The sequence below is a fragment of the Orycteropus afer genome, unplaced genomic scaffold (assembly GCF_000298275.1).
Source record: "Orycteropus afer afer isolate SDZICR_OR568_19922 unplaced genomic scaffold, OryAfe1.0 scaffold00206, whole genome shotgun sequence".
NCBI classification, from domain to species: domain Eukaryota; kingdom Metazoa; phylum Chordata; class Mammalia; order Tubulidentata; family Orycteropodidae; genus Orycteropus; species Orycteropus afer.
Genome location: NW_006921793.1, coordinates 4,900,448 through 4,918,764, shown reverse-complemented (window position 1 = coordinate 4,918,764; position 18,317 = coordinate 4,900,448). Strand labels below are relative to the sequence as shown.

Here is an 18,317-nt window from a genome sequence, read left to right as displayed (position 1 = left end):
TTCTAGGGTTTTCTCTGTGTTTTCCTTATCTGTCTCTCAATTTGTTGAAGATACCTAAATATAATTTTTTTTAATTCCTTATCAGGGAGTTCCAATGCTGCATCTTCCTCAGGGATGGGTTTTGGGTCTGTTTCCTGGTCCCTTGTTTCTCCTGCTTTATCTTGCTTCTTTGTGTGCACTATGATGCTCTGTTGTCTTCGAGGCATTGTGATGTTTTTGTGTTTACATTTAATTGGTGATCGTATGTTGGAGTGACTTGCCTGCGATTTTCATTTTCTTTGTATGTTATCTACACAAGCAGGGTACTGTGCTGTGCTCCATTCCCTAGTTGACAGCACCTGTACACTAACCACCTGTCTCCTTTCCTGTTGTCAGACTCTTGTATATCCCTGCCAACCTTAGCAAACAGCCCATTCTTAGGTTCCTGGAATCCAAATGAGAATGCTATCATTTTAAAATCCAAAATGGTTGCCACTTGTAAACATTCAAAGTGGCTGTGCCCTCCAGACAGCAGAAAGTCAACAGCTCAGGTTGTCTCCCTCCTTGCTGTTTCCCTTCCTACTCATAGGCCACCAGCACAATCATCCCTGCAGCCCTTGGTGACCAGGGTTGATCTTTAGGTCTTATCTCAGGTCCCAACAGTCCATGGAAATATTCAGGCTGTTGGTCCCGTCAGAGTAGCTGACAGTCCGCAGCTCCAACAGTCTCTGTACTCCCTGTTTTCTTTCAGGTTTTTCCACTAGTTGGTGCCTAATCCACTTCTGTATTGTTCCTTTCAAAGCTCAGGGCTCCAGGATTATCTTCTGTATCTCTGTCAATTGGTTTTCCTTTTCTTTGTTGAAGAGGGTCTGTGTTGCTTGTCTGCCTATTCCTCTACCTTACTGGAAGTCCTCTCTTTGTCTGATTTCTTGATTGCTGCTTCCATTGGTGTTGACTGTGGATCCAAGTAAAATGAAATCCCTGACAACTTCAATCTTCTCCATTTATCATCATGTTGCTTATTGGTCCAGTTGTGAGGATTTTTGTTTTCTTAGGTATAATTCATACTTAAGGCTAAATGCGTCAAGTCCTCTTTGCTTTCAACAATCAAGGTTGAGAACCACTGCTATGTCCAAAATATCTCTGGTGGCTTAGTGCCTAAGGTAATTAACTGCTAACTAGAAGGCTGGCAGTTCAAACCCACCAGCTACTACTCAGAAGGAAGGTTAGGCAATCTACTTCTGTAGTGATAGCCTCAGAAACCCAAGGAGAGGTTATTATGAGTCGGGTCTGACTCGAGGGCAGTGAGTTTCGTTTTGGTTTGGTTAGTTGCTGTCAAGTCAGCTCTGCTTCTGGCAACCCCATATGTAACAGAACAAAATGGTGCCTGGTCCTGTATCATCTTCATCCTCACTGTAAATTGAGTCCATTGCTGCAGCCATTGTGTCCAGCTCATTGAGGGTTCACTCAACCTTTGTTGGCCCTTGCCTTTACCAAACATGATGTCCTTCTCCAGGGAATTATCCCAATGTGTCCAAAGTAAACAGGTCAAAGACTTGGATAATATCCTGTGATCTATATGGTTCTCACTGGCCAAATTTTCATAAGTAGATCACAAGGTCTTTTTTCCTAGTCTGTCTTAACACTGAAACCTGTCACTATAGGTGACCCTGCAGGTATCTGAAATACCTCTATTTCTAGATACGGCTCTAGCAACAAACACGCCAACACTGTATGACAACTGACAGGTGGTGGATACCCAAATTAGGACCTAGAATATAGCAGCTACTCAAATGTATAAAATAAAAACTCCACCAAGAAAGATGGGATACCCTCCTGAGGCGCCTCAGCACACCACTGTTTTCTATTATATGCATGAAAAAAACATGGCAAGGTAGAGCTCTCCCACCAGCCAGAAGCCATCTGACTCCAGACTGCTCAAACTGGAATGTGCTACAGGAAAAGGCAAGTAAATGGTTGCCCTCTAGTGCTTCTGCACCCCACGCTGCCCCCCCAGCAGGTTACGTCCATCCTGGTACTTCTGGTCCCTACAAAATGAAGTCACCAGGTCAGTTGGTTCTCAAACTGTGTTCTTCAGCAGCAATAGGAGGAACCCTTAGCCCGGCTTTCATGTGCTTGGGTCCTAAGATTCCGTTTCAGAAGTTTTCCACTGCTGCAGTTACACACCAGGAGGTATTCCAGTATGCTGTGCTTGGAAAGGAATGATCACCAAGTATCGTGAAGCTGTTAGAAACAAGAGAAATCAGAGACACAGGCTTACAAAAAGTGGTCCAAGGCTTTCATGACATTTTCTTCTGTTTTAGGTGGATGGAGGTGATCCGAAGTGCCACCAGCTCAGCCTCACGCACCCACGTTTTAAGTCACAAAGAATCTCATGTGTACTGATGGCTGGACACACTTGTTGATTGTTCCAGCAGTGGCTGCTCTCCAGAAGACATTACTTCCTTCTGTATTAGTAAAAGTAACACCTGTCTGAAAAACAAAAAATGCTGTTTTACAGCAACTCTCATCTGTCTCTGCAGAACCATTTTTTAACCTTGTCTTTTCCACTGTTGATTTCTCATCTGAATGGAAGTGCTCCCACCTCCAATCCTGGGTGCCAGTCTATTTGTCATTCTTTTGGTGGTTTTATTTTTTTTTTAAGCTTGTGCCAGTATTAAAACATTGTCATTACTATAGTGCCAAATGACATTTTTTTCCCTCCACAGCTGCACCTTAAAAGTAGTACATATACATCCGTTCAACCAATAGGGCAAGTGCTCTTCTTTTTCTTAAAAAAGACACTTTTTTATTATTATTTTGATCAACAGGCTGTTGCATTTTAAAATGGAATATGCATTTTCCAGTGTTTGCAATACACATGACTGAGTCTTAAGCAAATGAGATCATTTTCAGATTTCGTTTTTTTCAATCTTTCTACTTTTATAATAATAGAATAGTAGGACTGCCTTCTTAGATGAGTAAGCGTTTTGCACCACAGTGTTCCTTTCCACTTTGGGGTTTCATGCTCCAATGAAACTCTTCTTATCAGACCTACTACTTGGCGCAAGTTGACCAAATTGCTTAAGTGATTACTATTTACAAAGTGTAGCAGGCTTGTTTTCTGTTAACAGAGAAGCAGAAATCCAGTGCAATACCTGGCTATCACTGTACTGTGAGTGGTGTACACAATGGGAAGATACTAAGCCGTGGTGTTTTGCTGTTTGTTTCACGAGCATGAAAAACTTGTACATCATTAATCAGGGCCATTTGTGATATGTTACGTTATGGAGAGTTTTTGTGAGTGTATGTGGATGCAAAAACACTATAAAGTAATGGTACGTAGTCCCCCAGGCACCCATTATTATTCCTATATCCTACTTCAACTGTGGTTTGAAACTGCGCATTTATGGTAGTATATATTGTGCCTGTCTTCAGAAATCAACATTCTTTTCTCCTTTTTTATACTCATTCCCCCCAGGCATGGGGTATCAACAGTATGACACTGCACAACCTTGACAGTCGGACTACACAGGGAACTTGGTTTCCAACAAGTGCTTGGGCCCACTAGTTGAAAAAACATTTGCCTATTCTCTCTGGTGATCGGGGTGGCTGCTATTCCCTTAATACTGAAAGTCCTTTCTAAAGCGAGTCTAACACAGTCCAGAGGACGAAGAGGCCAATTCAACATAGCTCTCATCCAACACTCTACACTACAGCTGGGAAAGCCGACCCACGCAGAAACACGCAGGAAACACACAGACTTTGGGGAGCTGTGACTGGTCAAGTGGGAACGGCCATTTACAAATGGACGAATAGCTTGAGACTTGTTAACCATTTGCCTTACAATATGTACCAGATGGTTTTAAATACTAACAAAAGGGAATAAAAATACCTCACGCCACAGTCCAGCATACTGAAGTTTTAAGGCAAAACAACCAACCTTGTCTCTTGTCTTTATTTTCATCAAATGTGTGTGGCAGGGGATGGCCACAGGCCAACGGTACCACCTCCCTGCTGGTCAGGGGAAGATGTTGGCTGTTCAGGGTAGGTGTGAAAGCAAGAGAGAACAGAGACTAAACCATGCACCAAGACATTTTGAAATGTTTAAATTCTTTCTTCAATTTGTTTGCTTTGGGGGAAATAAAACATTTCTAGAAGGAAATCGAGAATTAGCAGCTAATAAAGGGTAAGACCTACTCAAGAAAGTGAGGAGGAAGTGGCTGGGGCTACATTCCCTTGAGGGAGACACAACTGTGAAAGGCCCTGGAAATACGGGCTCTGAGGTTTCTCTAACATCCCAAAGGCAGAACAAACACCCTGGGGACGTGAAGCTGCAGTGCATTTGACCAGAGTCACAGAGCAGCAGAGATAGCAGAGGTAGTGTCAGAAGAAACTGTCCCTCCAGAAGTCACCTATCACTGAATTCTGAAGTACTGATACCTGTAGCTCATATTTCTCGATGACTCTCATCCATTTACTACACACTTGTGATTCAGATCTGTGATGGAGACCTCTGTTTCCCTGCTGCAGAACTTCAGAGCTAACTAGACCCCAGCTGAGTGCTGACATCGTTCTTGTGCCACCTCCCCACCCACCCACCCACCCATTTTCTGGAAAACAGTAGACCTGCAGAACTGTTACACACACAAAACTGTGAGTATCTCCCTTTTTCAGTTTATAAGGATTTGGATAAATCAACTACAGAGGGAAAATGTATAATACTATGTCTTTATCTATCTTAATAAACTGGGAGCCAGGTGGGTGTCTTAGTCACCTAGTGCTGCTGTAACATAAGTACCATAAGTGGGTGGCTTTAAAGAACAGAAATTTATCTTCTCATAGTTCAGCAAGCCAGATGCCCAAACTGAGGCTGGACCCTTGGGCAAGCTCCTGGGCTCCTTGGAGTCTCTCTTCCCCCAGTGTGCATTTCTGAGTCTGCTTTGGTCTATAATAACTCAGGAGTGATTCGATTTAGGATCTAGTCTACACTGGTATGACCTCATTTAATGGAACACAAGAAAACCCCTGTTTCTGAACAGGGTCCTATTTATAGGTACCAAACCAAAATTACTGCACTGCCTCTAATCAATTCTGACTGACAGCAACCCTGCAGACAGAGTAGAACTGCCCCATAGGGTTTCCAAGGCTATAAATCTTCATGGAAGCAGATGGCTACATCTTTCTTCTGTGGAGTGGCTGATGGGGTAAACTGCCAACCATTCCGTTGGCGCCCAAGCACTTTAACCACTGCACCACTAGGACTATTTACAGAAGCAGGGGTTAGGATTTCAACACATTTTGGGGGAACTGCAATTCAATCTATAGTAGTAGATATATACATTACCTAACCCCTTGTGAACACAAAAGACTAAGTTAAAATAATATGGGTAACTTAGACCCTTCCCAAACTGCCAAAATAAATGGATTTTTTTTTCCAGAAACCCTCTCTACACACAATACACAAAATTACAAAAATGATCATTTTCTATGAACTTTATTGACCCTTGCATAATACAGTACCTGTGCTTAACATCCCTCTGTAACACCCTCCACATTTATTGCCATATTTTGTAGCCAAAATACAGAAGTCATATTGTTTAAGGAAATATAAAAATGCTTATAAACTGGCCATATGATTTGCCAAATGAAAAGTACAAAACACTACATAGAGAACTGGACTAAACACAAGACCAACCTGAGGTTTCAAAGCTATGGGATTCAGAAGGGATGTGGCACTTCATTATATCAAGAAAAGGAGAAGAGTCCACATGAACCACAGCCTCTTCTAATCTGAGGCTAGATGGTGCCCAGCCACCACTACTGACTGTTCTGACCAGGGGCACAAGGTCCTCAGGAGAAAGATGAAGAACAAAACTCAAATTCCTAAACCACCACCAGGCCTACTGGACTGAAAAGAGATCAGAATAACCCCCAAGGCTACCTCCCCCTAAGATACCCTTTGAATTTGGAATTGAAGCTATTTCTGCAGGTCACCTTTAGGACAAATAATGGATTGGCTTATAAAATAAACAATATCACCTGTGAGTAATGTGCTCTCTCAAATAATTAACTGTATGGGACAAAACTATCAACAGTTACCCAAAATCATGGATGAGATGGCACGGTGGGGCAGGGAAGCTAGATCAACAGAAACAGAGTAAATCGAATGACTATAATGAGAATACTGACACATTGTAAACACTATAACCAATGGCACAGAACAATCGGTATAAAAATTGTTCAAGGGGAACCAAATTTGCTGTGGAAATTAACCTAAAACACAATAAAATACTATTTAAAAAAAAAATAAAAGGAGACTAGCTGTAACATTGCCATGGCATCACAAACCACACTGGTGGCCCCCACAGGTAACGCAATTGGCTGGGGACACAGAAAAGACATAAACAAAACTACCAGGCCAAATACAGTCAGACCACTGCCACCATTTCTGTCCTACCACACATTTCTGTGTAATTAGTTTCCTACACCAGGCCGCATACGCATTGTCTGCAGTCTAGGCAAATATACCAACAGTATTGGTCAATCTTTCTCAAATGCTGAGCACCCACAGGTCTGGCTAAATACCAACTACAGTTTACATGGCCTAAGCAGGTTCATTTTTAGTGCCGGTACCCGGCCTCTCTCTTCCAATGAAGAACCTGGCATGGATACATGAAATGCTAGTCTCCTTGGCTAACAAGGTTCTCCCCTAAACACTTCAGCTGATATTTTATCTACAGAAAGTAACAAGCCAGAAGAGATTATACAGGGAGGTGATCAACTTCTAAAATCCAGTCAAACCTCTTCCCCAGGAAGCTTAATCTACAGAAAATGCTTCTAATAAACTCAGAAACTAACTTGCTGCTTTTCACAGGAGATAGAAGGAAGTATGCACTATACCAACCAAGTGATTGCAGGGTATCTACTAACTGTTCACCCCGTACGCTTGTGTAGCCTCCCATCTCCCTGTGAGCATAACCATAGCTATCAGCACTTGAGACTGTTTTAGAACCCACAGTCATGATCTCAGTGTTTGTAAATTTGAAGAACTCTGTAAGTCATAAAACTGTCTATACTGGCTTTCTTGAAACCAGACAAGCAACACACCTTGGACAATACCGACTCATCTCTCTTCAGTGATTCTTTCTCCCTCAATGGCAAAACTGATCTGTGGCTTCTGCCAAATATTCCCCCCATACAGAATACTCTCTAGAAACACAAAATAAAATATTAGCAGAATTTAGTTCAAATTAAAATTCTTGCTCCAAAATAATGAAGTAAATATTAGCAATTAAGATCTATTTCTGACCAAAATGCATCCTTTATAGAAATTAACAGTTTGACCCAAATCTACTTCTAAAAATTCATGACTTAATTTTAGAGTTAAAAAACAAGACCCCATTAACTCATCTGGCCAGTAACCACCCACTCTCACTTCTCTGGCTCAGGGCTCTGGCCTCTCCTATAATATCCCAGGCCACTAGGCCAGCAGATACTTATCTTCCACCCAGGAGTTTACTCACTAACTTCCTGGTTTCCAAAAGTCTTACCCCTCGAGAACTAGCACACCAACAAACTAGCACACCAACAACGAGGAGATGACAATAATTAGCATCCACAGATACAAAGGAATGCCAACCTAAGCCAGGCAATAAAGAATTGCTACAACTACTCTCTCCCCTACAGCAAGCCAAGAAAAATATAGACAATCTAATGGATATGGGCTCCTTAAAAAGAATAAAACAACCTTTAATCAAGGTCCTTTGGAAGAGGTACAGCAATTTTACACATCACCAACATTCAACACCTTCTCAAGCACTAATTTTTAACAAGTTGCATAGGGAGCTGGCTTGAATATTCAGCATTTTCAATCTGAGCACGTTTTCCTTTAGTCTTCTGACATGTCCCATTACACATACTACCCACACACATGGCACATCTCTGCAGGTGCACTTCCCTCTTAAGATCACATGTCAAGGAGCGTATGCAAAATAAGTGTGTTATAAAATTTATTGGTGTAAGCATTCAGACATTTTTAGGTGGGAAAGATGATATGCAGATTTCACTACAAGGTTCAACAGAAAATAATATCGAAAAAGACGGTACATCTGGTGCAGGATTGGCAGTGGCACAATTCAAAACAAATGTTAAACAAGAGCGCTCCATCTGGGAGAAACTTACTTAAAGTAATAATTTAAAGCTTCATGAGGCAAGATACGTTCCAATTTAAAACACTAAGAAATAGTACCATCAATGAAAAAGAAAATCAACTTCCAAGTGTACCAAAAGGGATATAGGGCAAATGAGGAAAATTTGCATTTGTTGAGGTACAAACAGGAGTTTTCCATAAGAGGGGCACTAATTATTATTAATGGCAAACCCTGCAAATACAAAATAAAACTCAAATCACTGGTCACATAATTCAAAATTTACATGTTTAATAAAGGCAAGGCAATAGACTCAAGTTATGGCCTGTCAAATATTTACTCCACTGACTTTATCTACAGAAGCACTTGGCCAATTTGTACACAGTGATTCTTTATGCACGCCAAAAGGGTTTCCGTAAAAATGACACTATATACAAATCTGTACACCAATCCACCAGAGCGATTCTCCATCTCCCGGGGGAGTTCAACTTAAAGCAGGATACCTGAGGTTTCATTTCATCAGTTGCCTTATCATAATCCCAAATATACATTTCAGGGTTGGTTTCTGTTTTGAAGACACTTTCCTTGAATATGTGCACTATGGTTAAAAATAGAAACAATAAAATAAAATGATCGCTTGAAGGAGCTGGCCCTCCCCACCCATCTGAGAGACTTCATCTTGCTGTGGCACAGTGAGGAATGTGTATATCCCTGGACAGGCGCCCATGGCTTCAGGGGCACACCCCGCAATCGCACACCTCTTCAGCGGAGTCAGCAAAGGGTTCTCGTTGACTTTTAAAAAGGAGGAGGATGAGGAAGAGAGAAGAATAAAACAAAACCCCAATGCCAAAGAAATTTCAATGGGATGAGGTTCCTCCACCACTTAGAGAATATCTGGGGAAAGAGAAAAAGAGGTGAATAAATATCATTTCTCCAACCCCATGCAACAATTCAAATAACAAAGGAAAAACCAACAAAACTGCAGTCAGTATAGAAATTCCCAAGTTAAAAAAAAAAGTGGAATAACTATCAATGGGTTAATATATCTACTACACACAGAATTTGTAAAAATGAAGAAAATCGTGATTCCAAACAAAAACTTTTCAGACAGATTAAATCCGTAAAATAGAAACACATAACGAAAAGTGAGCATGTGCTCAGATGCTGTGGAGAGCAAAGAAATAAGAATAGACCAGTAAGGCGATACCCCTTTATTTATAATCAATTTTGAAACTGAAACATCTATAGTACCCAATGACTAATCAGATCCCAGAAATGCATATATACATTGCTAAGGTGAGTGCAGGAAACCGTTATTGGTCACAAATGTATTTATGCTTATACAAATAAATCCACTTCTTAGAAATATTTCATAAATGCAGTCCAAAAGAAAAATGTATTTGCACGCAAATGTCTCCTCAGTTTATCATAATTATAATATATTGGAAACACTAAGAAGTCTAAGAGAAATGGTTTAATAAATTATAGCATATGGAATGAAAGATTTAGATATTAAAAACTGATTATGTAGATTTTAAACAATACAAAAATATATACAAATTAATGATAAGTGTACACAAAATTACATGTGGGGTATAATTTGCAGACACATAAAAAATGTAGTAAGCTTATCACTTATACACAACAATGGAAGGAAATGCACAAAAAGATAATAGTAACTGACCCAGAGTGGTAGGTTCATGGATAATTTCTTCTGTTTGCACTAATTCTACAGTACTGCCATAATGCAGCATACAAAAAAAGGGTGTGGATGGGAGATCCCTTTAACGCCAGTACATTTCCTTCAGCCACCTCCCAAAACTGACTCTAAGTCATAGGGCCAGGAAGTGACTGAGGAGATAAAATAATAGGACTCATCTCAAACACTCCACACTAGAGCTCCTCTTTTACAGGATTTAAAATACTTGGCACTCTCTGGAAAAAAATGATCACACAAGACCTTCTTGAAAAGCACACTTTAGGTACAAGTCCTAAGGCTCAAATTTCAAGAGACATAAATGACTAACTCTTGGGAGGAGCTCATAGCATAATGTAATTCAAACTAAGATCTAGAGAGACTTTAAAGTGCTCTAGTAAAAGTCGGTGCTCATTTTCTTTAAGGTGATCCACTAAAGGGATGTGTTTGACAGCAAAACTGTTAAGAAGCATAAGCAAAGGTTTTGGCATCATATCTGTGATAGATGCAAAAGCAAGAGCTTGAAATGCCTCAAAGGCCTGTGGGAACAGGATAAGGGCACCCTCCCCAACCACTGAGTCATCTGAAGACTGATGAAGGAGAGAGATGTGCACACATCACCAAGAAAAAGAAAGAGGAGAGATAAAGAGGCGAAAGAAGAATAATGTAGTATTATTGGTATTAATATCTCCACCTTAGGACTTGGAAAGAAATAGAATGTAGCCATCAGGCAGGTATAGACTGCGTTGTCCAATATGGTGACACCAGCCAGAAATGACTAATGAGCACTTGATGTGCCAAGTTCAAACTGAGATGAGCTGCTAAGTGCAAAACACACCAAACTTTAAAGGCTTCCTACAATCAATCAATAACATTAATTTTTGTTATCAACTACATGTTGAAATTTTAATAGCATTTTGGACATACCGAGTTAAAATATATCAGTAAAATGATTTTCACCTGTTTCTTTCTACTTTTTAATGTAGTTACATATAATTTAAAATTTTATTTGCAGTATACATTGTACATTTCTACCAGACAGCAACTAAAGTAAGCATAACAAAGCAATAAAGGGGCCTCAGCACTGGAAACTATGGAAAATTACATATACACAGGCTACCCTGTCTGTGTGCTCACATTAGTGGGGAAACTGAGTCACATATAGCAACCATTCATAACTCCAGGTAATTCTAGACAATATGGAAAATGCCAGAGTACTCAAAGGGACAATTAAAAAAAAGCAGAAAATAAAATCTAAAATGAGAAAAATACTGTTTCTGGTCTAGCTTTATTTGTTTAGCTCTACTTGAGAAATAAATGACACTAGAATGAGGTAAAGAGAAATGATACCAAGTATCTTTGAGAAATCAGAAAACTGGACCAATATTAAGTTCATGCAATAGTAGTATTATAGGCTAAAATCTCAAGGAATTTTATGACAAAACTATGACAGAAATGCCACAGCATATCCATACTGGACAGACAGACACTAACAAATGTAATAATGTAAACTGTATTGTATGAGAATATGGGTGACTTTTGAAATTCTATTTTCCTTCATGCCTATAATGTGATACTGCTTTCAGTACTCTCCCCACGCCCTCCCCCAAAAAGAGAAAAAATTACCCAGATAGATAATAATTGATTCCTTCACTCAGTTCAATTAAATTGAGGGCCAGCAATTAAAAAGCTATTTTCTAGTCTAAACTGTAAAGCAAGGTAAAAGGTTGAAATATTTTTTCCTAAGGAGTCTGAGTTCAGGAGAATAAACCACACCCTGAAGAGTCAAGATTGTGGTTTTCTCTTGATGTCGCCAGTGGAAGGGACCCTACACAGGACAACAGGCAGCCCCTTCCATCATCACTGTCCCCACTGTGAAGAAGTAAAGCCAAAGGCACTCCCCGTTCCACTCACCACTCAGCCTAGTGCACCTGTAGCCCAAGGCTGTGGGGGCAGGGAGCCCCTTGCAGCCTAGTGCACACTGCACACATGCTGGCACCAACAAGGTTCCGGGGCCCAAGGCAGAGTGAGAACTGGGGCAGCCAGAAAGGAAAAGCGCATGCTCCATGTCCACTCTCATTTACTTCACTGAGCCACAATCCCTGGCATTTCTGGACACTTCATTTTAAAGCACAAAACCCAACTGAGAATTATAAACATGTGGCTAAGGATTATATACTCTGCAGGTAATTCAGAGCAGCAGACATCTTAAATCACCCTGCATTTTATGGGGCAGAACTACACATGCACAACTCTCTGTGGTCCTCCCCAACAGTGTCCAGATCCACACTAGTGGATTTCCATAGTTCAGAACAAAGTCCCCTCTAACTTGATTCTGCTTCAACCCTGTGGCCAATAAGAGAAAAGAAACAGACCAAGAACAAAGCATCCAGATGACAACATGCGTTCTGATCCTCTTGGAAGTGTACCCATTCCCAGCAAAGGAAATCTGGTGAAAATACAGTGAAGACACTGGTGACAGTTACCTCTGGAGCCGCTGTACAAGCTGGGCCACCATGGTGTCAGAAATCCCAGGGCACGCCTCTTCTGCTAGGTAGATGGCCCCACGCAGTTCCTCTATGGACCCCATGTTGCCTCCGCACGCCTGGCTCTTCTCCTTCAACTTGAAACACACCAACAGAAAGAACAGCATGAGCATGACAGGCATGAACTCAAGAAATGCCAGGCACTGAGTTGAAGGAACAACAAAGCATCTGGAATGATAACATTACTGTAGCCATGCACAACTCAGGCGATGTCTTCAGCTGGTGAAGCCAACTAGTTTATGAAACTTGTTTTTACCTCTGAGGCCAGTTAAGCTAGAGAGAAAGCCTCTTCTCACTTCTAGGGATAGGACCAAGGGACACCATAAGTAATAAACAAGCCCTAATCAGCAACAAATCAGCCAAATTAGAAATACCCCACCCCACTTCCTACCAACCCTCCTGCTTACAGATACCTTTCAGCCATAAATTCAAACTGGTCCCAGGCAGACCCAGAAGCCTGACTAGAAAGACCAACTTTGCCCTCTAACTGAACCCAGAACATTAAAATTTATGTCAAGGAACCAAAAATCACTGAAATTACATCACTGGTGCCACACAGACCCATTTCAGAAGCAAGGGGTCCATCAGCCACTTCTGTGCTAAGCTATAACCCCACCCCCTATGAATAAGGCATGACACCTCTCCCAAAATTTTGAATATGTATAACTTCTCACTTGCACCATATACTAAAACTTCCCTAACTGCTTCTGTTCAGGGAGACGGATCTTTGAGAAATTATTCTGTCTCTTTTCTCCTGCCAAATCCATCTTACTCATTTCGCTCATCTCACTCATTCTCATTTGAGTTAAAATGGCCAAACCCACTGTGTGCTCAGTAACACAGGGTCACTTCAGATTCCTTTCAAGAAAAAGCTCTTTGGATGCTCTGAACATTATGCATAGAAATGACAATAGTCAGACCTAAATTATCATCTTCTATAGATTTCAGAGTTCTCGTGGCATCACGCCTAAGGCATTTGACTGCTAACCAGAAGGCTGGCAGTTCAAACCCACCAACCACTCCTCACAAGGAAGGTTAGGCAATCTGCTTCCATAGAGATACTGCCTCAGAAATCCAAGGAGTGGTCGCTATGAGTTGGACACTACTCCACAGCAGTGAGCGATAGCTAGGAAAAGAGGAGCTCTAGTGGCAGAGTGGTTACACCCTCAGCTGCAACCAGAGTCAGCAGTTTGAATCCAACAGCTTCTCCATGGAAGAAAGATGTGACAATCTGCTTCACTAAAGATTAAAGCCTTGGGAACTCTACATGGGGCAAGTTCTACCCTGTCCTTTAGGGTCAATATTAGGCAGAATCAACCAGATGGCAATGGGTTTGATTTACTGACAGGAACAGAGACAGCTAGCTTTCTGTGTACCTTTTTGAAATCTGTCCATGATGATCTGTCCTCTCAAGGGTTTTCTTTTTCTACTCCAATTCTAATAGCATACCAGAGATGTAATTTAAAAGCCTATCAGAAGTTATTCAACTCTGATTGCAACAGTAAAACTGTTGCAATCAGAGTTGAGTAACTTCTGATCTAAAGCTTAGTTGGCTCTCAAATCCAGCCAACTGCCTATCCAGTGTGTTGTCAAAACAGTCTATTTCATACACAGTAAGTGGCAGCCCTAAACTCTTGGAATCTGCAATGTCCCTCTTGACTGAGTAAGTGCTGGCACCTCTGCTCTCCTGAGAGATCATAACAGTGTATTCTGGAACCTCCCTCATTTTAAGGCCAACGCTAAATATCTTGTTGGGATTCACCCAAAATGTGAACATGAAAATCAAGTCAAGATAAAGCATAGCTCAGTGCCAAAAAGCAGCTCAGATAAGCTGCAGTCCCAGCTGCAGTGATAGTAAGCACAGCGTCTTCTTCTGGAACCCCCTTCCTTCCATCCCAGCTTTAGGGCCAGTAAGAAATACTTCATAAAACATTTGGCTCTGACATCACAGGCTGTTATGAAAACATGTCATTTCTAGAATAAATCTCAATCTAAAAGCAATGGCTTCTCATTCTCTACTTCTAAATAGGACATAAAGAGGAAATGGAAAAGTCTGTTGCTGGTGGGACAAAGGGTGCATTTCTGAGAACATTTGTTCCTATGATCCTTCTTATCTTTGACTGCAACAAAGGTGACCTTGAGATGGCCACCTGTGTTTGTTTAGGATTCCCAATCACTTAACCGTGAATAAATGTATAACAGTATTAACAAGCCCAAGAGAGTAATGTCCAGTCCACCACTCTCCCTCCCATTTTCTACAACTACTTTCTTCTGCCGCCCCACCCTGCCCCAGACCCACACTTTTGTTTCGAATAAGGAACATAGCAGAAACAAGGAAATGCAGAAGGGGTGGCCCCGGGGAAGTCCTGTGCCAGAAGGATGAGCTCTATGTTGGGACTCAGAGACCTGGGCTTGGCTTGTGGGATCAGACAGAGCATGAAATGCTTGTCTCCCAAGTTCTCATTTGTAAAAGTAAGGATAATGACATTATTAAATTTATATGAGAATTATATACAACAATGTACAGTAAACACTTTGAACTCTAAGCTAATGATAATACATAGGAAAAGATTATCTTTGAGTTTACTTTTAGGTTAGCTGAAAAAGCAAGAGTATTATTACATTTGCAATTAATTGAAAGTGGATAATGAATAATAATTTCACAATAGTGTCTTTGTGTGCCCAATAAAAAATAAGCAGCCTCAGACAAAAGAGGAAACTATGCCACTTCTACTAACTGCCTGATTGATCCTATTAAACCAGCAATGGCAGGATCATGGGGAAGCAACTGAGCATCAAGAAAACCCTAAGAGTCAAATCTCTCAAATAACAAAAATAAAAAGCAAAATGGCACTTTAAGGACATCCTTGCTGGGTGGCTGTTGTTAACTGCCATCAGACTGGTTCCTACTCACGGTGACCCCATGGGTGCAGAGCAAGACTGCTCCATAGGGTTTTCAAGGCTGTGATCTATTGGAAGCTGATTGCCAGGCCTGTCTTCTAACATGTGCCTCCGAGTAGGTTTGAATCAGTGGAGCCCCTGTACAAGCTGAGCTACCATGGTCCAAAAATCTGAGCACCCTTCAACCATTAAGTAGCTGGGCCCTCACATATTGCCTCCGTATACCTGGCTCTAGTTGAACATTTAACTGTTGGAGCCACCCAAGGACTCCTATGGACATCCCAGGACAAATAAAATATCCAGGAAAATCTGTCAAGGGTGGTACCAAATGGTCCTGTGTTCATAACCTGGTGACTCTGGGTATTGAGGGTAAAGATTGAAGTGAAATCTGTGGGCACAATTGGAAACATAAGGACTCAAAGGGAATTTGCTATCTTCTGTAAAACAAAACCTACTTTTAACACTGTGATAAATTTGTCTGAGGCACAAAGATTTGGCTGCACCCAACTAGACTTTATATAAAAAAAAATCACAATTGAAGTTAAAAATCACCCTGATAATATACGGACTCAGGTTGGGTCACTGATGTCTCATCTGTAACCCTCAGCATACTGGGCATTTCCCAAAAGAGAGACCTGACAAAAGCCCAGCTCCCAGGGAAACCAGCTGTGCACAAGGAACACAGTGCCAACCAACTTTACATGAGGCACAACAGACTCTCTGAACCTGCTGATGCCAGTTTGTTTTAATGCTTCCCACTACTATTAACATCATCACAGAAGCAGCAGTGTCCTTCTCTTTCTCCCCCTTCCCAAAGTAAGTCAGGTATCTTACCTCTGCAAACAGTGGAGAAATAATTGTAGATAAACACTGGGAGAAAGGTCTCTTTGGGATGTCTTTCATCTTGGGGGAGGAAAAAAGGTAATCAGAAATATTTAACCTCTCATTCATGTGCACAGTAATTCAGTAAGTTTCTTATTTGGACTATCAAAGCACATAGTCTATTTCTATAGCCTCACCCTTAGGAAATGTTCTCTGTTCATAGTGATGTCTCACTAGGACTGTCTCTCACTAGACTACAGTGTCATCGCAAAGTTTAATTTTCAGTGACATGCGAAACCCATGCAGCTGTGCACTCCATGGTCTCTGGGCTCCCTGCAGAAAGGGACTAAACAGTATTGTGTGTAGGTATAGCTGGGCTGAATCTCACCTTTGCACTATCCATGTACAAGGACTTTCCTAATTAAACTCTGGAAATGTAAGTAAGATCAAATTAGGCTACTACAAGTGGCTATCACATGGGTGTGGCTTATTTTCTATTATTTTGCAACCCCTAACTAAACAAGTAATGACTTTCATCCACTTATCAAAGCAGGATTTGTAGAATCACCTTGGAAGAACCAATGCTTCCAACATGCCTAAGAGAAACTATACCACTGTGCTTTAAAACTATCCTAAAAATATAGTTATTCATAAACTTAAACATGCATGATACCAATGAATCAAAAATAGGTTTGTGTAAGTGCCAAAAACAGCATATTTAAAGTCCTTACACAGAATTCAAGTCAACAATTACGGCACATTATATGAGCAACCTCAATATGTAAAATAGACATGGTCCCATACAGAGAGTTATAAAGCCATTCCATCCATGAAATTCCACGTCTTCCACTCCCACCCCAACTCCTGTCCAAGTGTCAGGAAATTCTGATTTGACAGCAAGGTTAGAGGGCAGAATTTAGCACTATAGAACAGTTCAGAGTCTAAATTCTTAGACCTGAGTCTCTGGGTAATCTGATGAAACTAAATCTCTTCATCTGTCAATTCTGTAACAGCAAAGTTCTACAGCAGGCTGCCACAAGTGACAACCCAGCCCACTCACACAGCAACTTTACACAAAAGTGATTCAGAAATGCTGCTAACTGCTGACAAGAGTTGCCATCTAAATTTTCAATCATTCTAGTATGAGCTTACTGTACCTTGTTTCTTTCTAAATCCGATGGCTGAAGCGCTCCATTCTCAAGATTCTTTGGATCTTTTTCTCGGATTGTGAAGATCCAGTCTCCAGAGTCACTGCCTCCAGATGCCTGGTTATCTGTTTCCCTTAAAACAGAAATTGAGGCAATTCCATCAACAAGCACACACTGGCCCTGGGGGGGGACTAGTGAATTTACATTCTCCAACTCAACCAGGCACTGATGATGCCCACCATCTTGCTACAAATGCCCTCCTTCCATTCTCACCCTCATCCCCCACAACAACTTCTAATCTCCTCCTGCCCCACAAAGCACAACTCTGCCCCGTCCTTCCTGAATTCTGAAAAGATGACCCTTCCTCCAACCTCACAGAGCAAAGAGAGCACATCAGAATGGAATCCCCTAACCTCCTACCCCTAGACTTACTTGTGTCACAGGCTGTACTCCATCCATCCAAACCTCCTACTAACATGAAAAGAGGCATTTTTTCTCTAGTAACAATTGCTCTACCTCTTCCAACAGCCCGCTCTCGTGCTTCACTTTTTGCCCTTTTGCTCCTACCTACCAACATTTAAACATACTTTCTTTTCCCCAAGAAAGAAAAAAATCCTTCTTGGATACAGCCTCTCCTCTAGCTACAGCCCCGTGTCTCTCAGTCACATTTCTTGAACATGTTCGCTACACTTACTACCTCCACTTTTTACCTTCTACTCACTCCAAAACTCACTCCAATCTAGTATTTGCCAACCCTGTGTTCCTCAAAATGCTATCACCAAGATCACCAATTCTCTGCACATCACAAGTGAGTTACTTTTCAGTCCTTACCCACCTTGACTTCTCAGCAGCAAATTATCCTCCCTCCTCTGCTAAAGAGTCTCCAACACCTGGTGCTGCACCTGGATCTGGATCTCCTCTGACCTGCCAGGCTACAACTTGTCCTTTCACAGATTCTACTTCCTGATTCTCTGTGCTGGCGTTCCCCAGTGTTTGATTTTAAACCTCAGATTCTCCTCTTTCTACACTTATGTTCTGAATTACACCAATCCTTCTCATGGTTCCAGTTATTATT

The 18,317-nt window shown here is 41.2% G+C and overlaps 2 protein-coding genes across 2 annotated transcripts in view; one reads left to right on the top strand and one right to left on the bottom strand.

Annotated features, from left to right (window-relative positions):
• Positions 1-2,385, top strand: part of FARP1 (FERM, ARH/RhoGEF and pleckstrin domain protein 1) — a 402,545-nt gene extending 400,160 nt beyond the window's left edge. The window contains exon 26 of the mRNA XM_042781959.1: positions 2,304-2,385. Within this exon, the coding sequence (XP_042637893.1) occupies positions 2,304-2,385 (82 nt within the window). The remainder of the gene's footprint in view (positions 1-2,303) is intronic.
• Positions 2,386-8,986: 6,601 nt separating this feature from the next.
• STK24 (serine/threonine kinase 24) overlaps positions 8,987-18,317 on the bottom strand; it is a 104,329-nt gene continuing 94,998 nt past the window's right edge. The window contains exons 8-11 of the mRNA XM_007948160.2: positions 17,252-17,375; positions 16,107-16,175; positions 12,312-12,448; positions 8,987-9,023 (exon numbers count right to left, since the gene is read on the bottom strand). Coding sequence (XP_007946351.1) covers positions 8,987-9,023; positions 12,312-12,448; positions 16,107-16,175; positions 17,252-17,375 — 367 coding nt within the window. The remainder of the gene's footprint in view (positions 9,024-12,311; positions 12,449-16,106; positions 16,176-17,251; positions 17,376-18,317) is intronic.